A 26,731-nucleotide genomic window follows, 5' to 3' on the forward strand; every position below is an offset into this window, starting at 1 on the left:
AGTGGCTGTACCATTTTGCATTCCCACCAGCAATGAATGAGAGTTCCTGTTGCTCCACATCATGCGATGTGCTCGGTGTTCTGGATTTTGGCCATTCTGATAGGTGTGTAATGGTATTTTGTTGTTTTAATTTAAATTTCTCTGATGACAGATGATGTGAAGCATCTTTTCATATGATTAATTGCCATCCATATATCTTCTTTGGTGAGATGTCTGTTAAGGCCGTTGGCCGATTTTTTAATTAGGTTGTTTGTTTTCTTACTGTTGAGTTATAAGAGTTCTTTGTATATTTTGGATAACAGTCCTTTATTACCTCTCTTTTGCAAATAGTTTCTCCCTCCACCTGTGGCTTGCCTTTTCATTCCATTGACAGTGTCTCTTGCAGAGCAGAAATTTTTAAGTTTCACATAGTCCAGTTTTTTCTTTTATGGATGGTGCCTTTGGTGTTATATCTAAAATGTCATCACCCAACCCAAGGTCATCTAGATTTTCTCCTATGTTACCTCCTAGGAGTATTATTGTTTTGTATTTTGTATTCATGTGTGTAATCTATTTTAAGTTAATTTTTGTGAAGGATGTAGGGTGTGTGTGTGGATTCACTTTTTAGCCTGTGGATGTCCAGTGGTTCTGGCACTATTTGTTGAAAAGACTGTCTTTTAGTTGTTTTTTTTATTTTTTATTTTTTGAGATGGGAGTTTCGCTCTTGTTGCCCAGGCTGAAGCTCAATGGTGTGATCTCAGCTCACTGCAGCCCCCGCCTCCCAGGTTCAAGCAATTCTCCTGCCTCAGCCTCCCGAGTAGCTGGGATTACAGGTACATGCTATCACACCCTGCTAATTTTGTATTTTTAGTACAGGCGGGGTTTCTCCATGTTGGTCAGGCTGGTCTGGAACTCCTGACCTCAGGTGATCTGCCTGCCTCAGCCTCCCAAAGTGCTGGGATTATAGGTGTGAGCCACTGCGCCCGGCCTGTCTTTTAGCTTTTTAAAGGAAAAAGATAAAGTAGATATTGGTAGGTACCTTGGATAAATGAGTTACTTAAGTGAAGATTTAGATTTGTCCCTGAGTCTCCTAGCAGCTGGGGCAAAAGGGAAATATTTTGGTTGATGCAGTTTTTACTTTTTGTCAAGAGGAAGCTTAGGGCAGTGGTTCTCAAAGTGAAGTTCCTGGACCAGCAGCATCAGCATCACCTGAGAACTCCCTCAAAATGGAGATGCTCAGGTTCCTCCTCAGACCCACTGCCTTAGAAACTCTAGGGGTGATTCCAATTCACACTGAAATGCGAGAACCACTGGCTTAGAATTTGCACGTGGAGGTCTGCCCTGAATGGGAGCTTACCGTTAGCGGTCTTGTTCGTAAAACAGTGGACAATAAGGTGAGCGGAAGTATCTTCTGTGATTTGTACCAGCCTTCTAAAGAGGTTATCATTATTGTTATTTAACAAAAGGCACTGATACAGTGGAGCATGTCACTCGCTTCTTTTTTTTTTTTTGAGACGGAGTCTTGCTCTGTTGCCCAGGCTGGAGTGCAGTGGCACGATCTTGGCTCACTGCAAGCTCCGCCTCCTGGGTTCACGCCATTCTCCTGCCTCAGCCTCCTGAGTAGCTGGGACTACAGGCACCCGCCACCACGCCCAGCTAATTTTTTGTATTTTTTAGTAGAGACGGGGTTTCACCATGTTAGCCAGGATGGTCTCGATCTCCTGACCTCGTGATCTGCTCGCCTCGGCCTCCCAAAGTGCTGGGAGTACAGGCATGAGCCACGGCGCCTGGCCCACTCGCTTCTTTTGGCCAGCGGCTCTGTCGTGAACCTGGAGGCAAAGACGCTGAGGGCCTGTGCTAGACAGGCTCTGTGCTGGCTGCTGGTTCCGTCCATGCCACCAATAACCCGATCAGGTGGAGAGTATTTATTCTTGCTTTATTGATTGGAAATTGTGGCTCAGCAAGCAAAAGAAGAGCTGCATTTCAGTCGTAGGCCTGTTGCCTGAGAGCATCCTAGGGTCACGATGAGGGTGGAGTGAGAATGCTTGTCCAGGTGTTTACAGCTCTCAAGTTTTACTGTATGTGGGTGCCCTCACTATGGATTGAGACATCAGATTCTGTCAGCTTGGTTTTTGGATGCCTGGGGAACTGTGTTGTCCTGGTAGTCGGCTACCTGCCTGATAGCAGGTTACCGTGAAACGACGTGAAGCAATAGAATGCAACAGCAAGGTATGGATTACATGACAGGCAGGCTGAGTGGTTCAGAAGGATTATGTGCTGTGGACCTTATGCTTTGCATTGTGAACAGTGTTCCTAGCTGCCCAGCGCCCATGCAGAAGGGCCAGGGGGTACAGCGCCCATGTGATGAATGCCAACCAACAGTGTACTTGCCATGCCTTCACCTTGCAAGCAGGGTTCTTTTGTAATTAGCTCTCGAATGACAGCAACTCTGCCCCCGAAATGGGTGCTCTGCAGTGATTAAGGGCTAGTGTTAGCTGTACCAGGGAGATACTGCTGTGAGGAGGTGCCTCTGTTTGGTGTCCGTGAAACATTAGATGCTATTTAAAGTGATAGCGGTTCTTAGCTGGCTTCTTGGCCTCTGCCATCTGTTAGTGTGATTAGGCTGGTCTGATTCACAGGTGCAGCCTGGGGCGGCTGAGATTAAGCAGCTGTGGCCTGTGTGGACAGAGGAATGCCATGGCCGGGGTAATTGGCAAGGCAGGAAAGGGGACATTGCCATTAAAACAATTTTTTGCCACCTCAAGTGTCAAATGCCTGACCCAATTAATAGGGAAAATTGCAGAAGCACCAAATTCTTTGCATTTTCAGCCACCTGGAAAACACTCGTGTCCAGATTGATTTCTTTGGTGCCTTCTGATTGTCTGGAAATGCCACTGGGGTATGTTTGAATGTTCTTCTTTAGGAACTTCGACAAGTGATGCTCCAGTGACCCTGTGTTGATGGTGACATTTTTGGGCTTTTCTGAGTTTTTTTTTTTTTTTTCCTCCTTTTGGATTGAGACATTGAAAATTTAGTTCTGTATCTTCCAGTTGGAAAAATATATTGCAGGTTATTCCCTCTGCTGATTTGCTAGATTATCGATCTAATTTCGGTGGTTAATGTAAGAAGGCAAGCTCAGCTGCCTGCTAGAGTATTTTTTAGATTCTGTGCAGAGTACGAAAAGCTTGGGCGCCAAATACAATGGCAAAAATAACAATCAAGAATTAAAGATCGGGCGCGGTGGCTCATGGATGTAATCCCAGTACTTTGAGAGGCCAAGGCAGGCAGATCACAAGGTCAGGAGTTCGAGACCAGCCTGGCCAGTATGGTGAAACCCCATCTCTACTAAAATATAAAAATTAGCCGGGCTTGGTGGTGGGTGCCTGTAGTCCCAGCTACTCGGGAGGCTGAGGCAGGAGAATCCTTGCACCCGGGAGGCGGAGGTTGCAGTGAGCCGGAATCGTACCACCACACTCCAGCCTGGGCAACAGAGCGAGACTCTGTCTCAAAAAAAAAAAAAAAAATCTATCTATATCTATTAACATCATGTTGTACATGCATTGAAAAACCCAGCCATGGGCTGATTTGATTGATCTTTTTAAGTTGGTTTCTTCATCACAGATGTGCAGGGCATTCTCTGGTCATATTTTAGCAGCGGACTAGCTGATGACCTCACATGGTACCAGCATTAGATGTTTCCAAGTGGAACAGTCCTGTGATGTCATTACAAGCCTGTCTGCCAGGAAATAATGCTGTTACATATGCCCCTCGGTGCAACACATTTTCTCCAGAAAGAAAGTTGCAATTTCAAATGCTAATTTTTGAAATGCATCCAGGTTGCGGGTTTTGAAGGGTTGAGAATTTATCCTTTTGCATAGAAAAGTATAAGTTAACTAGTTCTTGCCTTCCCTAGGTACTAGGTATGTTAATGGGTTATCTGGTAGGAACTAGGTAGATACATATACCCATTTGTTCGAGGGATTTTTATTGTCTCCAGCTTGTGTTTCAGTGATTAATGTTTCTGAAGAGCTTGAGACTTAGTTTTTGAGAAGATCATGATTGACAAAAAGTTCAGGTCCATTGCTTAACTCGAGGGAAGTGATGGAGAGACGGTTGTGTCAAGACTCTTGCTGCTAAAGTGGTTCTTTCTCTCGAGTAATGAGAGAAAAAGTAATTTTCTATTTTGGTTTCATTCCTGTTGAGACCTGCAGATGCCCACACTCCATTGTCAGGGAGCAGGGCTATTTTTTTTGGAAGTAACTAGGGAAAATGAAGGTAGTTAGCCTGAGATTCCAAACTCATTTCATTGATTAATCTGTCGATAACAGTTCAAAGTCACCTTTGTTCTAATTGGGATTTTTACTTGGTAGAGATCCTAAGTTGGTAACCGCAGCCTTCTTAGTTGTGTTGAAGTTTCTAGGAATTGAAAAGAACAGTATCAATAACAAAAACAACAAAAAACCCACACAGGCTTCGCAAATTTTTGCAAATTCCCTTTGTAATGAAAACATCATCAATAAGTTGGTTTGGGCCAGCACAGCAGCTCGCACCTGTAATCCCAGCTAGTTGGGAGGCCGAAGCAGGGGGATCGTGTATACCCAGGAGTTTGAGACTAGCCTCGGCAACATAGCAAGACCCCATCTCTACAAAAAATAAAAAATTGGCCAAGTGTGGTAGCTCATGCCTGCAGTCCCAGTTACTTGGGAGGCTGAGGTGAGAGGATCACCTGAGCCCAGGAGGTCAAGGCTGCAGTGAGCCATGGTTGTACCACTGCAGTGCAGCCTGGGCAATGGAGCAAGACCCTGTCTCTTAAAAAGAAGAAAAAGCTGCTTTTGGTATTTTATCACAAAGACTGGTGATGGTGTTCCATCCAATGGTTGGACTGAATATCTTTCTCAGTCTCCTCCTTGGTCAAACAGCATAGCCAATGATTGGAGAAGTTTCCTTTGAAGGCAGATCTTGGGAATTCCTACAGGCTAACTGGTCTGCTAGTGGGCTCAGTTCTTTCATTTGTGGTTAACTTGCTTGGTTTTTAAAACATGTATTTCTGATTGAATGCCTGGCTGGTTAGCAAGTTTTTAATGAGATTTCTCAAAGCCACAGACATACCCCCTCATAATCATATCCTCACTCACATCTCCATATTTTGTTAGATTTGTTTTCTCTTAGTTTATACCAAACCGAAAACAGAACTGCAGGATAGTGGGAGCTCTGAGACATTTTTCCCCTGTCAGGAGTCAAAGCATTCAAATGTCCTGATTAGTGATATTTTTAAAAGCCCTAATTATAGACTCGAGACAGAGGCTTTAGTGGGGCTTTAGAGAGTTTGTGAGACTTAATCTAGGAGCTGAAATAGGCTGTGTTTTTAAAATTTTTTGCATCCATAAAAATACAGTTGGCAGTCATCAGTGGCCGCTGCTCACATAAATCTTGAACTTTTGACTTAATTACCATGGGAGAGTTCAAAGGGCAGGCTGGAGTGGTTGAAGGAACACTGCTCAGGGAGCTGGAGATGGGCCTGGCCTCAGCCCGGCCTCTGGCTGTGTGACCTTGATCAAATCACTTAACCTTTCTGGATGACATTGATCACATCAGTCGTTGGGCCAGATGGTCACTGAGGTCTCTTTTGGTTCAGCCTGGTAATATGATTCCATGTTTCTCCTTTAAATCATTGGGCCATGTTCTCTCTTTTTTGGTTCCAGAGAGAGAGAGAGAGAGAGAGAGAGAGAGAGTAGATTATAAACCTTAGATGTCAGCATTGGGATGTGCAAGGGTTTTGGTGGGGGCAGGCCCAGCAGCCTATGGTTTCTCACTAAGTTTAAATTGCAGGGTCAAAAGAAATCATATAATCCTACCATTTGTTGACAGAATCAATACCTGCCTAGCACATAGATACCTGGAAAGTATGTTCGAACTGGCAGGGACCTTAATCAGTGCAACTACTTCATTTTATAGCTAAAGCTTTTAATAGTCATCCATCCGTCCGTCCGTCCATCCATCCATCCATCCATCCATCCATCCATCCATCCAATAAACTCTTGAGTGCCTACCTCATAGGCTAAAGACAACTCCAGCTGTACCCTCCAGGTGCCCTACTCTTGTTGGTCAGCATCAGGAGTATTTTTCAGTACAGAGACACTGATGTTGGAAGCACACATCTATCACAAAGAAGGGGCCCTGAGAAAGAATTACTTGGCTCTGGGGTGGGAATGATAAAGGCTATGTTGGAGTCCTTTGAAGGAAGTTTCTGTGGGTTTATAAATCTCTCTTTAACTCATTGCATCTTAAAAGACTTCTGTTGTCTTAAAGTAAAATTCTACTTAACATTATTACTAATATGCAATAACTTACAGTGTAGAAAATGATAATGAGTAGGTATGCTATACACTGGTGATGGGATTGATTGACTGTGGCTAGGTCTGACTGTTCTTTAATCAGCTCATTCTTAGTATTTAATCATTAGGAGAACATCATTCTCGTGGTACCTATTATATCAGAAGTTCTAAGAATATCAGAGCCAAAGGAACCATACCTCTCATCGAGGTTAACTTGTTTCCTTTACAGGTGGATTAGTGTCATTCGTTTTGAATGCCATTGGAAGTTTATACCACATGTCTCTATTAGTTGACTTTAAGCCCACTCTTCATACACCTCTAAGGTATATAAAGTTCAGGGAAACTCATGTGTCCTTGGCTTGCAGATTCATTTTATTGATTGATTGATTGATTGAGACAGAGTTTTGGTCTTGTCGCCCAGGCTGGAGTGCAATGGCATGATCTCGGCTCACTGCAACCTCTGCCTCCTGGGTTCAAGCAATTCTCCTGCCTCACCCTCCCTAGTAGCTGGGACTACAGCCATGTGTCACCGCGTCCAGCTAATTTTTGTATTTTTAGTAGAGACAGGGTTTCACCGTGTTGGTCAGGCTGGTCTCGAACTCCTGACCTCAGGTGATATGCCCACCTCGGCCTCCCAAAGTGCTGGGATTACAGGCATGAACCATTGTGCCTGGCCTGCAGGTTCATTTTAGATAAGATTGTTGAGTAAACATCCCTGTTGAGCATCTGCTATGGGCAAGGCTGATCTCTGCTTCGGTAGATCTTTAATTTGGTACATGAGTTCCTTCTCCAAATAAGAGTTGTTAAAGCTGTTCACGAGCCTTGGTATAAAAGGGGCTTCCTTAGGTAGAGGAGCCTGTTCTAAGTGTCTGGATGGTGTTTGTCTCCAGCTGCTTTGCAGTTCTTGGGAGGCCCTGGCATTTCCATGTGTGGCCTTTCCAACTGCAAAAACATACAGAGGACACAAGGCTGCTGATGAAGGAAACACAGTAGGGCTATCTTATAGTATTATTATTTTTCCAGATCTTACAGATTCAAGGTTCACATAAAGCTAGTGTATTTTAGGAAGAACTATTGTAAAATTATAAAAGAGTTCCGGCCAGGCGAGGTAGCTCACGCCTGTAGTCCCAGCACTTTGGGAGGCTAAGGCAGGTGGATCATGAAGTCAGGAGATCAAGACCATCCTGGCTAACACGGTGAAACCCTGTCTCTACTAAAAATACAAAAAAAAAAATTAGCTGGGCATGGTGGCGGGTGCCCGTAGTCCCAGCTACTCGGGAGGCTGAGGCAGGAGAATGGCGTGAACCCGGGAGGCGGAGCTTGCAGTGAGCCAAGATCGCCACTGCACTCCAGCCTGGGCAACAGAGCGAGACACTGTCTCAAAAAAAGAAAAAAAAAAAGTTCCTCCCCTCCCGTATCAAGTTCATTAAACATATTTGTGAGCTTGACATTTAAAGAGAGGCTGTGTGCTGGTGTGATGTTAGCAGTCACCAGGGTGGGGCTGGTCACACATGGGAGCCTGGGTGGAGGGTTGTGCCTGGATTTTTTATGGTGGCCCCTAACCTTGTATCTCTGAGACCTAGATGAGCAGCACTGTGCCCGTACCCTGCAGTATGGCTGTGTCTCTGTTTTGCAGAAGCAGATTTTATAGGTGTAGCTTTGATGATTGAAATATCACCCCACAGAAGTGGCTACCTGCCAGAAATTCCAGCAAAATTATTTCACCTTAGTCCTTAAATCACTCCCGAGGCACCAAGACAAAGATGCGGGTTGCCTATGTGCTGTTGCCACAGGTCAGGTCTGCATAGGTGCGCGTGGTCTGGTGCGGTCCCTGTGCTGTTACAGTCTCACCCATGGCTTGGCGCCGTGAGGGCAGAAAAGAACAACATTCCTAGTTCCTTCAGCTAAATCCCACTTTTTTTTAGGGAACATAAAAATCATGCCTAATGGTATGTAAGCACGTATCTGTTGATTTCTTTCATGTAAAAAAGAAAAGACATTCCATAGGATCAGCTCAGCAGTAATTGATGTTATCTGAAAGAGTTACTGCATTAATATTTAGCTAATTCATATGAATAGGCTATTGTGTTTACTTAAACAAATGACATGAGTGCAGACACCTGACAGCATGAGGTATGCTTTTCATTTAGGTCAGATTTGTAAACGTCTTTGTGTAGTGACAAAGCTCATTATTTGTTTTGTGCTCTCAATGGTTTCTTTTTAGTGGCTGTGGCTGTGGATGGATTTTTCTAAGTAGAAGCTTTTAAAATGAAAGATTATTGAAATTGTTTCAGTATATGCCAGGCCTTGAGAGTCTTGTGATGAATAGGAATCAAGTACTCCCTGGTGAACCTTCAAAAGAATAGGTGCCTTTATGGGCATTCAACACCCAAAGCCAAATGTCTACCCAGGTTGCAAATGCAACTGGATTCAAAGGAAAGAATTCAGCCCCTGTTCCTTCTTTCCCCTCCTTCCTCTTCTTCCCTCCTGGCTTCTATAGTTTTGCCCCTCTTCCCACTGTTTCAGCATCATATGGATGCACCTAAATCCCATCACTTTGACACTTAGATAAGCACAGGGATAAAGATACAGCATGCCCTTGTAAAGAAATCTCAGCCCTACCTTTGACAACAGGTTGCAAGAGCAAGCGTGAAGGCTAATTGGGGTATGTGTTTGGATGCAGTGATTTCAATTCCTAATTGTACCCTGAGAGTCTGGCTGCTAAGTGAAGGGGATCCTTATCCCCCAGGGATGTGCTGTATACCCGTAGAATAGAGGAGACTTCTAAATATGCGTCAGAGACAAAGCCCTTGCCTAGGGCCATTTTGCCCTGGGTTTGTGAAGTGTGTGTGCTGTTGTTCAGTCTAGCCTTCATCGGAAATAAGCACAGTTATGAATTAGCCTTCTACAACGTTCAAGTCCCTGTTGGTGGCTGTTTCAGAGGAATACAGGGATTTTGGTTACCACTTTGCTAAGACAGAAACGTATATGTGAAAAGTTAAGTTGCTGTACAGTAGAGGTTCTGGACGGGAAAAAAGGAGGACGTGTGCCTTGACCCAGGCTGGCTTTCTGGGACTTCAGCCTTAAACATCAGAGTGGTGGAAGGTACGGATTCCAACCTCATGGAGAAGCTGCATCTTCCTAGCAGTGGAGAGTAGGGTTGAAGATAGTGGGCTCTGGCATCAGACTGATGTGGTTCAAATCCTAGCTGCACCTCTTCCAAGCTTGGTGGCTTTTGGTAGGTTACTTAACTTCTCCGTGCCTCGGTTTCCCCACTTGGAAACCAAGATTATGATAGTGCCTTTCTTGTTGAATTGTTGTGAAGATTAATGTGTTGACATGTAAAAACTCTTTGAGCAGTGCTTGGCAAAGTAGAAGCTTTCAGTCGGTAGTAGTCATTAGCCCTTATTAGCAGACATGAACAATTTACAGTGGTATTCTGGCTTGATGTTGTGGCTTTTATTTAGAAAAAATATACTTTACTTTGTGATTTAAAACTTTTTTCTTGAGTTTAAAAAATCACTTGTATTTATGACTTTTGGGGACATTTGGAGGGCGTAACTTTAACATATCATTTAATTGGTTAGGTGGGGTGGTAGGTTTATGGCATTCATAACCACCATTGGAAATAAATTTTTTTAAATTAAAAAAGTTAGTATGTATTTAGTGATACAGTTTTTTTTTGTTTGTTTGCATATAAGTTCTGAGAAATGTATGAATGCCTCTCTGGGTTATTTTATTATATTAGAATGATAATTTATACTATTGATTGCCCTTAAAGTAAGGCTCCAATGGATAAGTTGATAGGGCTTTTGAGAACAACTTGTTTTTACTAGTGTGTATATGTGATCATTTAATAGGTGTGGCAATCCAAAATGATATATTTTTGGAGGACTGAGCTGTTACAGTTGTATATGTTGTTCATATGTATATAAAATAGCATTTTAAAACATGATTTGGCATGAAATTATTTTCTGGCATCGAGAACAAGAGAGAGAAGAGGGCTCAAACACTTTCTTTTTTTTTTTCCTGTTAGTAGACATGAACCGTCCCTCTCTGGGACCTTCTGCTCAGCCAGCTGGATTAGACTTCTGAAAATAGTTTCCAAATGTAAATATTACCCAAAGATTTAAAAAATAGCCTATCATTTACATGCAAAGCGAAATGATCTTACCTGTTTGGAGTCTACTCATGGAGGGGAAGCTGTCCATTGGTATACATTCTAATATTGTTTTCCAAAACAGGAGCACCATACTGGACCAACACAGAAAAGATGGAAAAGCGGCTCCATGCTGTGCCTGCGGCCAACACTGTCAAGTTTCGCTGCCCAGCCGGGGGGAACCCAACACCAACCATGCGGTGGCTGAAAAACGGGAAGGAGTTTAAGCAGGAGCATCGCATTGGAGGCTACAAGGTAGAATTAAGCTTTCAGGACATCGCATTTCTTACATTTTTGTTTATTTATTTATTTACATTTTTTTTGAGATGGAGTCTCGCTCTGTCGCCCAGGCTGGAGTGCAGTGGTGCGATCTCGATTCACTGCAACCTCCGCCTCTCAGGTTCAAGCGATTCTCCTGCCTCAGCCTCCCGAGTAGCTGGGACTTCAGGCGTGTGCCACCACGTCCCGCTAATTTTTTGTATCTTTAGCAGAGATGGGGTTTCACCGTGTTATCCAGGATGGTCTTGATATCCTGACCTCGTGATCTGCCTGCCTCGGCCTCCCAAAGTGCTGGGATTACAGGTGTGAGCCACCATGCCCAGCCCTACATTTTTGTTAATTTTTTTAAGTGCTCAAAAGTTAGCAGGAATTAGAAGGAATACTTTAACAAGAATCAATAATTGTCATAATTGCCCATGTCAGGGTTTGATATTAAAAAAAAAATTACCCCAGGCTTGCATGTAATTTTAAAGTACAATTCCCGTTTGTGTTGTTCTTCATATGAGGAGAGTTTAATAACAGAAGGGTTGAAAGTTGAGAGTCTGTTTTCTATATGCTTTATAGTGTATAAAACTAAAACGGGTGTGGAATTTGAGAAGCGTCAGTATAGTTTCCCTGTCAGAGCAGGATTGCATGAATAGTGAGGGGACTTGGATTAGAGACTGGAGTATGAAATATGATGCATTAAGGGACAGTACGTGGAGATGACAGCGGCAATCTGCTGTCCTTGAAGGATTCTGGAGAGCACGTCACACAATGCCATGAAATTTAGTCTCATCACTCCCTAGGGGTTTGAAATTGGCAGCTGTCTCCCTGCAGATGCCTGCGCATGCTCCTGTAGCCTTTGTTCATCCACTTAGCAGACACTGATTGAGCACCCCGTGTGCCAGGCACCCTCCTGGGCTCTGGGGAGATAAGAGGGTGAGGCATGGCCCCAGCTCCGAGGGGGTCCTAGTCCAGTCCAGCAGGGGAGGCAGAGGAGAACTCTGGCAACTGGAGGGACACAGGTTTGGTTGAAGTTGCAGGAGCATGTTGCATCCCATCGATGTGCATGAAAAGGTGATATTGGATTGGCTGTTTGGAAGAATAAGGAGAAAGGAGGTCAGGAAAGGATTCAGGTCTGAGTTGGAAGGAAAGATGACTCAGAAAGAGACACATGGAATTTCCAAATTATTTAGTATGGAAGAGGAGAACTGTAATAATTGAGCATATGAAAAGGACTGAAGGAAACCTTATGATGAAATTCTCTGATGCATTTGGAACATAAGTGGGCATATTAGTTACCTGTTGCTGCATAATAAATTGCCCCAAGGTATGGTAGCTTTAAGCAGCATTTATTACCTCACTCTTTCCTGTATCAGGAATGAAGGTGTGGCTTAGCTGGGTCTTCCGTCTCCAGCTGTCTCACAGGACTGTAAGCAAGGAAGGGTTGAGGCTGAGGTCTCATTGGAAGGGTTAATTGGGGAAGGAACTGCTCATGTGGTTACTGTTAGGATTCACTTCCTTGTAGAGGGCCCCAGTTCCTCACTGACTGTTGGCTGGGGGCTGCCCACTGTTCCATGCCACACGGGCCCTTTTCATAGGGCAGCTGTTGTCCTCAGGTTGAGCAAAGGAGGAGCCAGAGAGAGAGAGAGCAGGATCACAGAAGTCACAGCCTTTTGTAACCTAGTGTTGGAAGGGACAGCCACCACTTTTGCTTTTTTCATTATTAAGCAAGACACTAGGGAGGAGGTTGCCCAAGGACCTGAATGCCAGGAGACAAGGGGATCTCCGGAACCCATCTGGGAAAACTTCATGGTGGGAGGAATAGAAGACGCTCTTTAGCTCAGACTCAGGTCCTTTAGAGCCAGGTGGGGAGGATTCCTCAGTAGCAGCAGTGGAGCGTCCAGGACTGTGTCTCACATGTCTTTAACACACCAGCATCACTTTAGCTCCATCATTGCTGTAGGTAAATGAGCCTCCTTTCCACCTAAAAATGCCCTGCAGCCCTTTTCTGAGATTCCATAGACAGTTATTCATCTTTAAAGGATTATTTTCTTCTGCAAAAGTTTTTGCCTTTTTGTTTTAACACTTAGAAATTAACATCTAGAGGCCAAAATTCAGAGGAAAATGGGGACAGCCTATGAGTAAGTTTCTAAGAACGCACGGTGGGCAGTGAACATGTGAGTTATGAGGCAGATCTGCTAGCAGGTGGGTACTGTTGAAGCTTGGAAGTAGAAATACTTTGGTTGTTTTCCACAACTCCTACTTGGTGGTGGAAGCAGGAGGCAGGGGGTGATTTGTCCTTCTGTTCTTAGGTCAGTCCTTAGACCAGATACGATGAGATTGAAAGGTTGGCCCTTTTAAAAGAAATCTTTTTGAAAAAAAAAAAAGTTAAAGATTTCATGGGGGGATGCTGGTTAGAAAGGAAGAGTTAAGCCACTAAAATCACAGCCCCTGGGATTGTTTTTAACCACCAAATGCTTTCTGAAACTCACGTAATTGATGCAGTTCCAATGATTTATTTAAATACAATCTGAGTGTGAGAATGGTGGTCAAAATCCTGGTGGTTAACTAATTTCATCAATTAAGACAGCCTTGTAAATAAGTACAAAGAGGAGCTGATGAGGCTCCAGAGACCCCTGGGCTCAAAATAAATGGAACCGACATCATTATTATGGGGAAGGAGCTTTTTGCAAATCTGAATTAGTGATTACAAATATGCTAAGAGACTAAGAGGGCCTAATGAGAAAATGCTGCCTGATTTTGAACAGGTGCAGTTCAGTGTTAATTATTGATGCCAACATTCCGCTAGACGAAGAGCACCTATGTTCTAAAAGCAAAATGAGGACTCTCAGCAGAAAGCCTTTAGCCTGCCCCTGTGGAGTGCAGATGACCAAAGTGATTTTGTTGTGTCACGTTGAGCCGTTTCTGGAGGGAAAAGGAAATGGAATTTCAGTGTGTGGGACAAAAAACTAAAATACATTTTGCTTTACCAAAAAAAAAAAAAAAAAAAAAGGCCAAAAGCGAAAGAGGACCACACCTCTGGATGCAGTGTGCTGGCGTGGTCCTGACCTTCTGGTTCTCTGGTGGAGAAAGGCTATGGCTGTGGGGTGGGGCGGCCTGGGAGGTTGGCCTGCTAGTTGCAGAGGTGGTCAGCCTAGGTTGATCAAGGGCTTTTCACAACAGCAGTGGCATTGAACATTCATTTTGGAGATGCCAGAAACTCTTAGAAATTCCATTGAGTCCCAAGGGCTTCTGGGACTTGAAAAGGAAAGACACATTTCTCATCTCCTGGGAAGGTTCCTTTAGTTACCTAAGGCATCATCTTTGCTAATGATGTGTTAAGCCAACCCCAGGTCCTGGAGTCACTGGAGCTCAAAGAGGCTTATTCCCACCTGTGGGCCTCCCCCACGGGGAGCTCCCTGGCTGGCTGTGGCCTGCGTTTGCCTCAGAGAGTCCTTGTTGGGGCCTGACCAGGGCAGACTTTGAGGAGAATGGTCCCTGGTGCTGGGTTTTCCCTCTGATATTTTCTTCGTTACCTACATAAACTTAAAGAAATGTGCCTCTGGGTTGGGCACAGTGGCACTGTAATCCCAGTGCTTTGGGAGGCTGAGGCAGGAGGATCATTTGAGGCCAGGAGCACAAGACCAACTTAGGCAACATAGTGAGACCCCCATTTCTGCAAAAAATTTAAACCATTAGCTGGGCGTGGTAGTGCTCACCTGTAGTCCCAGCTACTCAAGCAGCTGAGGTGGGAGGATCGCTTGAGCCCAGGAGTTTGGGGCTGCAGTGAGCCGTGATTATGCCTCTGCAGTCCAGCCTGGATGATAGAGCAAGACTATCAAAAAAAAATAAAAAAAAAAAAAAGAAAAAGAAGATACCTTTGCACATTTGACTCGAGGGAACTATATTGTTATTTTCATTCCTTGGCACTTCCCCAAAAGCAAAGAGACCTCATTGAAACTCAGAGGGCCTGACATCTAACTGATCCATTCCTGACTCCCATCCATTTGCCACTTTGCTTTGTTTTATTTTTATTTTTTGAGACTGAGTTTTGCCCTTGTTGCCCAGGCTGGAGTGCAATGGCATGATCTCGGCACACTGCAACCTCCGCCTCCCGGGTTCAAGCGATTTTCCTACCTCAGCCTCCCAAGTAGCTGGGATTACAGGCGCCCACCACCATGCCCAGCTAACTTTGTATTTTTAGTGGAGATGGGGTTTCACCATGTTGGTCATGCTGGTCTCAAACTCCTGACCTCAAGTGGTCCACCCTCCTTGGCCTTCCTGAGTGCTGGGATTATAGGCGTGAGCTACTGCACCCGGCCCATTTGCCAGTTTATTTAATGAAGTAGCAAAATATCAAGTTTTCCAAGATACATTTTTCCAGAAAGCAAATACCTGAAAAGCTTCTTCAAACAAATGTGTGTTATTTCTGCAATTTTTCTTTTTACTTTATAATTCTGTTCATTCCATAAACTATGATTGTGCTTTGGTGGCCTGTCCATCTCATTCTTGCTACCTGTTTATGGATCGGGCACCTTGGCCCCCGTCCCCTGCAATACAGCTTGTTTTGAAATGGCATGCATGTGTGGCCAATAAAGAGAGGAGGGAAGACAAAAAAAGCAAAACAAAGCCAAAGAGAATTATGAAATGGGACAGAAAGCTCATTTTCATTCAAATGACCAATAGAACTATTTGGAATTTGGCAGTTCAGTCTTGTTTATCAAAGAACCCATGCTATGCCATCCTTAGGTGATTAAGAATCAAATTATTATTTTTAAAGTACATGAGCAAAGTCTTGCTGGATGTTATTAATATGTGATTGATATAGTAGTAAAGGACTTGAATCATAACTCTATCTCCCTAATCATACTTATTCCTGGGCTTTTTTTTTTTTCTTTTCTGAGATGGAGTCTCGCTGTCGCCCAGGCTGGAGTGCAGTGGCGTGATCTTGGCTCACTGCAAGCTCCGCCCCCCAGGGTTCATGCCATTCTCATGCCTCAGCCTCCCGAGTAGCTGGGACTACAGGCGCCTGCCACCTCGCCTGGCTAATTTTTTGTATTTTTAGTAGAGATGGGGTTTCACTGTGTTAGCCAGGATGGTCTCGATCTCCTGACCTCGTGATCTGCCCGCCTCGGCCTCCCAAAGTGCTGGGATTACAGGCATGAGCCACCGCGCCCGGCCTGGGCTTTTACATCAGTCTTGACCATGGGCAAGTTTTTTCAGCTCTCTGTGCCCCAGAATCCCCTGCCTTAAAATGAGAAGATTGGGTAAATAATCCCGATCCCTTCAGGCTCTGAGAACCGTAATTTAATAGCATCACCATCGTGTAGCATCAGCCATTTCTCTCTTAAACAACAGCACAGTTTTTTTTTTGTTTTTTTGTGTTTTTATAAAGAGGTTACCTTTATGGCTAGATATTTCACAGGGCTCAGGACAGTTATTGCAATTTAGTGCAGAAAAGCAAGAAGCTGGCTGAGATAATTAATAGACCACCTCAATTCTCACTTCCTTCGTAGGTAATGATTTAGGCACAGGGGATTCTTAAAAACCATCTTTTATGCCACTTCGAAGTGCGTAAGAACATAGACCAAGAGAGATCGCAGGACAGAGGGCTCATTCAATGTGACTGTGAAATTGGCACAGAAGCCCTCAGCATTGGGTATTACAGGGGTTCAGGTTCCCCTGGAGCCCCTCAGCAGAGAGTAAAGCATTATTGGGCATGAACCAAGTATATTTCGGATCTAAGAAAAGATGATTTTTAAAGCTTTTGTTATAATCGCTACTAAACTGGTTGTTTTAAAGCATAGGTTAATTAGATTTTCATTTTCTAGGTTAGTTACTTAGATGCCATTTTAAAGACTTTTTGATGCAAATGTTATGCTTAATCCATAAGTATGTTTAGGGGGAGAAATCATGACTAATGTACCTATCAGCATGTTTATACTTTATGGAGATTTTTTTCAGTGAAGACATTTCAGCTTTAATCCCACGTCAAGCAGTCTTTGATGAGCACACAGGCATATGTTTATATTAGCCAACGTTTATGGACTGCTCCCCTGTATCGTGACTTTCCAGGTGCCTCCCATGGAGCAAGTTGCTCAGTCCTTCCACAGCCCAAAGAGGCAGACACTGTTGTTTTGCCCTTTTACATTTGAGGGCTTGCCCTACACCTACCTCATAGGTGGCACAGCTGCCATTTGGACCTACGTGGTTTTGCACCGGAATTTACGCTCTTGCTAAACTGCTTTCTTCAAATGTAGTTCCATGTTTTGTAAAAACACTGTTGCTGTTGAATGAGAAACATAATGAAAGTAATGGCTCCCCAAAAGCATGCAAAGATCTAGCCCAAGGTATACTGTTGAGAGCAAAGTTGGGGATATGATGCTGTGTGGGTTATTTGTTTATTTTTGAGACAGAGTCCCTCTATATTGCCCAGGCTGGAGTGCAGTGGTACGAACATGGCTAAGTGCAGTCCTGACCTCCTGGGTTCAAGTGATCCTCCTGCCTCAGCCTCCTGTGTAGCTAGGACCACAGGTGCATGGCACCACAATTTGGCAAATTTTTAAATTTTTTGCAGAGACGAGGTCTCCCTTGGTTGCCCACACTGGCTTCGAACACGTAAGCTCAAGCGATCCTCCCACCTCAACCTCCCAAAGTATTGGAATTACAGGCTGGAGACACTGTGCTCAGCTGGTTATGAGGTTTTTACATTTATTGTGGTAATATATGTATGACATAAAATCTACCATTTAAGTCATTATCAAGTTTAGTAGGCATTAATTATATTCATGGTGTTTTGCAACCATCACCACTATTTTCAAAACTTTTTCATCTCTCCAAACAGAAACTTTGTACCCATTAAGAGTAAGTACTCATTTCCCCTCCCCCACTGCACCTGGTAACCTCTAACCTACTTTTTGTCTCTATGAATTTGCCTATTCTGTGTACCTTATATAAGTGAAATCAGGATATTTTTCCTTTTGTGTCTGGCTTATTTCACTTAACAAAGGTTCATCCATATTGGGCATGAATCAAAACTTGATTCCTTTTTATGGCTGAATTATATTCCATTGTATGAATATACCACTTTTTTTTTTTTTTTTTTGAGACGGAGTTTCACTCTGTCGCCCAGGCTGGAGTGCAGTGGCGTGACCTCGGCGATCTTGGCTCACTGCAACCTCCACCTCCCAGGTTCAAGAGATTCTCCTGTCTCAGCCTCCAGAGTAGCTGGGATTACAGCCGCTCCCCACCATGCCCGGCTAATTTTTGTATTTTTAGTAGAGACAGGGTTTCACCATGTTGGTCAGGCTAGTCTCGATCTCCTGACCTTGTGATCCACCCACCTAGGCCTCCCAGAGTGCTGGGATTACAGGCGTGAGCCACTGTGCTCGGCCCCACGTTTTGTTTATCCATTCATCTGCTGATGATCACTTGGGTTGCTTCTACCTTTTGGCCATTGTGAATAATGTAGCAATTGGTGTACAAGTATCTGTCCCAGTCCTTGCTATAAGTTTCTCTGGTATATATCTAGGAGTGGAATTGCAGGACCATATGGCATTTGTCTGTTTTGCAAAATCAAAAGTGGGGAAGATCGTGACATTTTTAAAGAGCTAAGTTCAACAGGTGGTGGATGTCCTGCCACAGCCACCTTTGTGAGCACCTGCAAGCAACAGGCGTCTAAGAAAACACGGCATGTTGTAATTCACTTCCCACCTCCTCCGGAGAGATCCAGTGGTTGTTTACTGAGCAGAGGGAAGAGTTTCTGCCACTGGTCCCGAGGATCAGATCGCCCGGCCCTGTTCTCTGGACACCTCCTGGAAAGCAAACTTCTTGTATCAATGTTGGAGTTTAAGCATTAACAGGTGTTTGCCTCCACATCTGCGTGGTGGTGAGCAATAGCAGGTACCTCTGTCCTTGACATGCAAGGTTAGTTGGCACAAATGCTTTCAGAAAGGATGGTTTCAAGTCCCCCAGGCCCCTGCTGAAAGTGGGGGGCTGGGATGGGAGAGTAAGATTTTATGCATTTTTTGTTTTTTGTTTTGTTTTGAGACAGAGTCTCACTCTGTCACCCAGGCTGGAGTACAGTGGCACTATCACAGCTCACTGCAGCCTCTGTCTCCCGGGTTCAAGCGATTCTCTTGCCTCAGCCTCCTGAGTAGCTGGGATTACAGGCACCTGCTACCATGCCTGAGTAATTTTTACATTTTTAGTAGAGACGGGGTTTCACCATGTTGGCCAGGCTGGCCTTGAACTCCTGGCTTCAAATGATCTGCCCGCCTTGGCCTCCCGTAGTGCTGGGATTACAGGCGTGAGCCACCGCACCTGGCAGATTTTTTTGCATTTTGATAGCAACTCGTCTGTTGAATGAACTGATCTGTTCATGGGGTGGGTGCCTGTGTGAAGGCCAGGATTACAAGAGATTGCTGTCTTCTTGGGTAAACTGGGTGCTGATACTGGCGGGAGAAAGGCTTGGGAATATCTTTCTGATATCACATGGACACAGCGTTCTACCTGGCACAGAGTAAAACTTTCTATCACCTTCTGGATGTTTATTCTGCTTGTTATCGAAAACTTGGGTATTTGGAAATGTCTGGATTTTTTTGCAATGTGGAAGGTAAATATCCAGGTGACAGCCTGGGTCTTTAACCTTTCACCCTTCACCTTTCTCTTCGGTGTTTTGGTGTCAACAAACTAAATCTACATTCCCAGTTGTCACCTGAGGGTAGCCTGGGATTTAATAGGCATGTTGGGGGAATGAAGGTAACAGAAGAATTCCGAAAAACCTGTCTGGGCCACCTTGTGTCTTTGTGTGGATAGAGTGTGGAATGTTCACGGAAATCCGCGTTTTGTATTATACTTGGGAGTTTAGGCCATTTTGCTTCAATCTGCTTTGTTTCAATATTGAAATGTTATTTTAAAAAAGTCTTTAGTGAACATAGTTTTGAAGCCCATGCTCTTCTATTCTGTTACTTGGCAGATGAAAAATAGTGATGAATTCCACACAGATTTGGCCATGAGCAGGAAAGAAAAAGAGTCGTGCTTGTTGGTTGGTGCAGAATTTCTTCTCTCTCTGGCTTTTGTGTTTGTTTTGCCAGATCCATTGGTTCTGCAGGGGGTAGCTACTATTGAATGATTATCTAAGGAGCTGTTTTATTATACTTTTTTGTTGTGTGTGTTGAGATTTCTGTTTGTTTGAAAGGTAGAAATAAGAAAAAAGTAAGCAATACCCATAATCCCACTGCTTAATTATATAAAGTACATTGCTAACAATTTGGCATATTTTCTTTCTGATTTTAGCTATGTTTATAGTCAGGCTTATACTTTCAGTTTTATATGCATCTTTAGGGTGGTAAATGTGTTTGCTTTTTTCTTTTTTTAAATAAATTGGAATCATGAATTAACTGTTTTTCATTTATCAATAACTGTTTAATGATACCTTACCAGGTCTGAACATAATACTTCATTCTTTTTATGACTATAGACTATGCTGTTTGAATAACTATCCATTAGTTCATACAGGATGAACTATGCATTCTTAGCGTCTCTCTCCTTGACAGTTTTTTGCTCTTACAAGCAGTGCTTGAAGCAGCAGTTTTGTTCATGTGCCTTGAAGTAATTGTGCTATTTTCTGTGGGCTAGCTTTCTAGAAGTAGAATTAACTGGGTCAAAAAAATGTGTGCTGCTAATTTTAATAGGTACCAGCAAGTTATTTTACACAAAGGTTTTTCTCAATTTATGTTCTCATTCTCAATTGGAATCTTTTATTTCCCTACACATTCACCAAGTACTGAATAACATTGATCCTTCTAATTTTTGTTAATCAGCTGGTGAATAACAGTGTCTCATTATTGTTTTAATTTGCATTTCCTGGATCGTTAATGAGGTAAAGCATCTTTTCATATGTTTATTGGGTATTTACATTCCCTCTTCTCTGAAAGCAAAGATGGTGTATGTGCATTTGGCCTAACTGGCAAAAGAATTGTAGCACTGAAAATCTGAGGAATTTAGAAACACGCGTTGTATATATTACGTTGGAAGAGTCGTTTCTTTAGGTTTATACTGAATCTCCATATGGAAATTGAGTAATGAAAAAAACCCCAAACTTTGTGCTTTTGTTTGCCATCTTTATAAAGTTACTACTGTAGTTTCTTAGCTTGCTATTAAGCAACCACTAATCAGTGGTAGGATATCCCCTACAAAAGTGTCCAGCAGTTCCACTGTTGGTGGCATTTAAGAGCATCCATTTGGAAAATGCTACAGCTCATAAAATTTGGGTCAATAAATCAAATACTGGAGCAATGGTGTAAGAAAATAAATATTAACAGCACTGCATGGGGCAATATTGATCTAGTACCAAGATTTCTGGACGGACAGAAACACCCTGTTTGGTAATTGTGCTTCTCATTGTAAAAACATTTTATAAACGTTAACTTATTAATATTTGTAGTGCATCTCCAGGAAGTAAATATTCAGAGAGCACGTGCTCTTGAAGAGGGATCTTGTATGGAATGCCATGGCCCCAGTGAGAGACTCGAGCTGACCATATCCCCTGGGGTTAAAAAAAGGGAGCAGTGAGCCAAGCTGCATATGCCAAGATTTAATGTCTCAGCCGAGTCAGGCGATGTCCCCTCCCTGTGCAATTCAGGTTCAGCTCCATTTGGAATACTCCATGTGCCAAATCTGGATCCAGGCACAAGAAAGACATTGACAGTTTGAATGGGGTCCAGAGACAGGCACTAGCCGTGATTAAGGGCTTATGGACATGACATTTGAGCGGGGGCTCAAAGAACTGAATATTTACAGCAGGGATAAATGCTGGATTACATGGCTTGGCAACGTGGGGACCCGTGGCTACATCCTTAAGTTACCTGCCACATGACTGGTTCCCCGTAGGCAAAGAGAGAGTCATTTCTGTTACCCCTGAGAGCTTGAGGTGAAGGGAGGGTCTCCTTTTGGGTCTGTGGACCTCAAGTAAAATCAAGGAGCTTATACCTACGTGTCCCATGCTCTTAGCATAACGACGCCATCGTAGCACCCAGGGATCCAGGATTTAGGTAGGGAATTCTCATTGCGCTGGAAGATTTAGCATCCATATCTCCTCCTCCTTCAGAAGACACATTCTGCATGGAAGGTGCTTATCTCTCCTAAGGGGAGATGCACTAGCATCTTGTCTGGGTCCTGTTACAAGTCTACGGCTCAACCAAGAGCCTGTAGATTCATTTTACCTGAGACAGTGAGGATCAGTTTCCCATCACCAGCTCCAGGCTGTTAGACTCTGCAACTACCTTCATAGTTGTCGGTGACTGCAGCAGCCCAGCAAAGTGACTGTCCAGAACTGCCTTAACTCACTGCTTGTACACCATTAAGGAGGAAGGAGGCCAACCTTCACCCAGTGATCCTTTCTAAGACTGTCAGTGATGAGCAGCGACCTGGTTTTAGAACTCAGCAGCAGTACCTCCACCCTGCAGTCATGGCTGCACAGAACTGAGTGGCTGACATGAAAACCGTGGCACTCCGGCGTGCTCCTAGCATCTCTTAACTCTGTTGGCAGGCTAATCACCGGCGCTGCTTTGCAAAGTGGACAGCTGCTCTGCCCTCCTGTTTTTATAGTGGAGTGGTTACGAGATGATTTTCTTTATTCTCTAGTTTCTTATATCACTCATGTGCTTGCAAATGCTCTGCCTGTATTTGTTTTTTACAAGATTAACCCAAAAACACTTGCAATGCCCAGGGCATGGCTCAGAAGGTCAGTTGAAATTCCTGAAATGATAGCTAAGGTTAGTAGGCCTTGACTGTTTATTTTTTCATTTCATTTCACTGGAGTGCCTTGTCCAAAACACCTATAGAGAATGACTTGGATTCAGATAGAAATACTAAAGCCTCAAAGCCTGAAGATACGAGATGTTGCATTTTGTGGTAAGGAAAACTCTCGCATGTTTGAAAATTTGAGTCAATGGAAATATTTGAAAAGCGGGGGGAGAACATTAGAATGGCGTCTCTTTGTGTATTGACAGTACCTTGGGTAGGAGTCACAATAGCTGATTTTCACATGTGCTGCTTATCTTTGAAAAGTCTCAAGAAGTTTGCGAACAGACTGATATACAACTTGAGTTTTGTAAGGATTCATTGCTCCCATATTTGGAATTCTGGGTATTTCTCTGAGGAACATGTGTATCTATTCAGCCACCACCAGAGATGGGAAGGGCAGACCGATGTTCCCAGCTGAAACTTCTTGAGACATCCAGACGACATCTGAGAACTATGAGCTCCTTAGGAGAAATGAATTAGCTACGGCAGCACAGAGGGCTTGGAGCAGTGCCTGGCATACAGTAAATGCTCACTAGTGTTAGTTCTAGATGGTTCTGTGATGCCGTAGAGGCTGAGGGTTCCCAGTGGATGGGCAAACTGGTAGCTTGCCTGCCCATGGCCATTGGTACCAGGCTGGCTGGCTGGTGTTCAGGCTTCCTGGCCAGTTGGCCTGAGGAACCCTCAAATCCATGATGGTAACAGACCCACGCTATACACTGCTGAATACTCCTGCAGATCTGAATATGTCAATATTTGCCTCACAGGTGTTCACCATGATGATGATGATGGTTTTCATTTCTCACGATTCTTAGTGACAGTTGTCAATTTAGAATTTAGCTGATTCTTCCATACCTTCCTTTGCCTCCTTCAGCTTCTTTTTAAATCAAGAAAGCACAGTACTTGGTATTCTGTGCTAGGATTGTTAAATAACCGCCTTTGCTTTGATCTTTTCAGGTACGAAACCAGCACTGGAGCCTCATTATGGAAAGTGTGGTCCCATCTGACAAGGGAAATTATACCTGTGTGGTGGAGAATGAATACGGGTCCATCAATCACACATACCACCTGGATGTTGTGGGTGAGTTTGCCTCTCCTCGCGTGGCGGCTGCATACCAGCCCATTCTTGCTTGACTCGTTTGAAAGCATGAACGTTAAGTCCTGTTTCTCCCATAAGTTTCAGGAGAATTGGTTCATTCTTATTCTTTCTACTATCATTTTACAAGGCTGCTTCTGTCATCTGACAATATTCTGTTTTCCAGGCAGCCAGGGTTTATGAGCTTTGCATGATCCTCATGGTTCCCAAGCGTCATCTGTGTAAAGTGGATGTGGTATGAAATGTCTGACATTTTGGAAGCTGAGATTGCTCTGAAAATGTTAACTGGGCAGGTGAAAAGGGTACAGATGTGCTGTAGCAGACCTTTGGTTTTAAAAGAGAAGCATCATTACCCGACAGGGCAACTGTAGAAGGCCAGCTGAAGCGTAAAGGAAAAGGTCTGAGGACTGAGCCTGTGGCTGGCTGGAAAAAGGTGAATGTTGAGGGCCCTTCACTTCCATCACAAGAAAGTCATTAGACGGTACCAATTCAGTGTCTGTTCCTGGCAGCTATTTCCTCCGTGCAAAGGGAACCGTGTATATGAGCTTATAAATACATGTTTGTCAGAGTGCACAGATAAGTAGGCCATTTTAATTAAACAGTGAAGACCACCTAGCCTGTTGTCTTGGAAATTCAAATTTCTTCCCAAGTTTTGCCTGTGATGATGGGGCTTTGTTGTAACTAATGAAGAAAGGATGTTTCTGTGTCTTGGAGGATTGCTAACATATGGAACTCTACCCAAGACATACTTCATGGTTGCAGGATGGCAGGTTAAGATCCCTTCCATGTAGGGGCCATCTTTTCTCTTTCCTGTCGTGTGCCTTGACTTTCAACCTGCCACCCTGAGCCCTTTCTTTTGGTTTGCCCTCGCCTAAATACAGGTTGCTGACTTCTGCGCTAGACTCAACTCAGTTCACACTCACATGTTGCCGTAATGTGACTGTTGGTAATTCCACAAGCCCACACCACCCACAGTGCCTCTGTGAACAGTGTCTCCTACATCATAGCCTGTGCGTGTGTGCCTAGTATCATCTCACGTGTGGGTCTCCTTCAAGAAAATATCTTTGAATAGGGAGACCCCGTTAGATACTGGAATTGCCCAAAAAGCCACTAAAAAATGATCCAAAAGCTTGATTAACCAAATTGCAAAGATTTGGTTAATTAAAATTTTAGGTTAACTGAAAATTAAACAAAACTATTTTGATTTTCTGTCAAGTTAAATGGAATTGGATCTACAAGACACTCTGCCTTAGAAAGCATTATATAACCATTACTTCCATTTGCATATAAGCATTCAGGGAAAATAGTGTTTATTCGAAGATTTGCGTTTTGTTCTTCAGAAGCCTTCATGCGAAATTTGATAGGTCCTTGAATAATGTTGATCCTATAGATATTCATAAAGAGCTCTTTCCCCATAGAGATATTTGTGGCATGTTTCTTAGTGAGAATTACCATGTTCAGATATTTTACAAAACAAAAAGAGAAATAACACTCAAATTTGAGAAGAAAATTATTAACATTTGTTTTGGCATTGATACACTGTAAATCCGTTGATCAAAGAGCATATGACTTGGCCTTTACCTGGGTTCCTGTGTATACCGAATGTGACATAAAACTATTTCTATTTAGGGAAAGAGAGTTAGATTTTGGGCTAAATGCTCTAAATACCTAATTTTGAAATTAAGTAATTTATTGTGGGAAAAAATAATTGTGCTATAGCAGTCTTTTGGGATTACAGCTTTGCATAGGTCTACAAATCATTCATTAGGCTGGGCTGGGGCCATTCCTGGCATCGTGGAGTCAGATCGCGGCCACTCCGGTCTGGGCTCTTGCTTACAGCAAGTTTTAAGGTTGAGTTGTTATGTAAAACATTCAAAAGCCCCTCACCCACCTCCCCTTTGAGCTTTCTGGCAGCTCATCCCTGTGAAGCCCTGAAATCTCTCTTAGAGTTTAGGGTTGGGATTTGAATTGGGCTGCTGAATAATGGAATTGTGCTGTCTAATGTTAATCCCCTGGCAATCAGTCTTGTTGAAAAGAGCGTATGATTCAGTGGTGTAATGTAGAGAGAGCGTGGAGTGTATGGAGTAATGCAGAGAGAGGCCTGATTATGTCACAAATTTGGGAGATCGCCCAGCTAAACACGGGCCAATAATGACACAATGCTGGTTGGGAATATCCATTAAAGCTCAACTCCAATAATTTTCCAAGCCTTGAACCTTCTTTATAAATAGAAGCCAAAAGTCAGTGGAGTATAAGACATTTTCAGTAAAGATGGAAGTGTGAAATACTCTCATCTCTGCTCAAAACCCTAGTAATTGCTTTGCGAAGCACTAATAAAATAAGAATTGAGTCAGCTAAAGAGGCTCATGTAGACGTACAGGGTTGGCAGTCATTCCGAACATCTCAGCAAGTGGAAACAAAAAGGATTCACGCTTAAGCAGTGAATTTCTGGTAGCCCACAGGCCCAAATGTGATACACTGCTGTGTGATAACAGCTTTTCAGCCACCTCTCTGTTTCACAGAAAATCAGAAACCCTTTCCCAGTGAAAGCGAAGTCCCGTTCTTGCCCACGTTCTTTGGGGTTTTATTTTTGTTGCTATGATACATAGATTGTGGTTCAGATATTATGAAGCATCAAGATGGGTGAGATCTTTTTACTGAAATTCTTCCTTGGAAAGGCATTCCCATAAGCACTTTAATGTAAAAGCCGTGTAATTTAAGTGACATTCTTGTGTTCTGGAATTAAACGGCAAGCCATTGTTGTGTGTAAGGGAAATGCTTTCATTTATGGGAGCCCTTTTAGGAGCCTGGCTTGATCCTCATTAAAATTGACACCATTACTTTTCAGCTATTTACTGCAAGGGAAAATTAGTGTGACGCTCCACATTTTGATAATTGTGGCAATAATAAAATGGGCTCCCCTAAAATAGCTGGCTCCGGGAGGTGGCGAGCCTTCACCGTCGTTCATCAAGTGGCACCGGAGCCCTGGATTCTGACTGAGGTCCTGTCACCGTGAAGCTGCAATGCTGGGATGACTCATTTCACTTTCCTTGTGTCCAAAAATGAAGGAACTGGAACTCATGAATGTTAGAA

General features: G+C 43.4%; 1 protein-coding gene across 11 annotated transcripts in view; it reads left to right on the forward strand.

Annotated features, from left to right (window-relative positions):
- The window catches only part of FGFR2 (fibroblast growth factor receptor 2), a 120,079-nt gene that overhangs the window by 36,323 nt on the left and 57,025 nt on the right, over positions 1 to 26,731 (forward strand). For all 11 annotated transcript variants that reach the window (XM_032176262.2, XM_032176272.2, XM_032176325.2 and 8 more), the window contains 2 exons: positions 10,559 to 10,728; positions 23,500 to 23,623. In XM_032176262.2, the coding sequence (XP_032032153.1) occupies positions 10,559 to 10,728; positions 23,500 to 23,623 (294 nt within the window). The remainder of the gene's footprint in view (positions 1 to 10,558; positions 10,729 to 23,499; positions 23,624 to 26,731) is intronic.

Source organism: Hylobates moloch, unplaced genomic scaffold (genome assembly GCF_009828535.3).
Source record: "Hylobates moloch isolate HMO894 unplaced genomic scaffold, HMol_V3 SCAFFOLD_3, whole genome shotgun sequence".
Classification (NCBI taxonomy): domain Eukaryota; kingdom Metazoa; phylum Chordata; class Mammalia; order Primates; family Hylobatidae; genus Hylobates; species Hylobates moloch.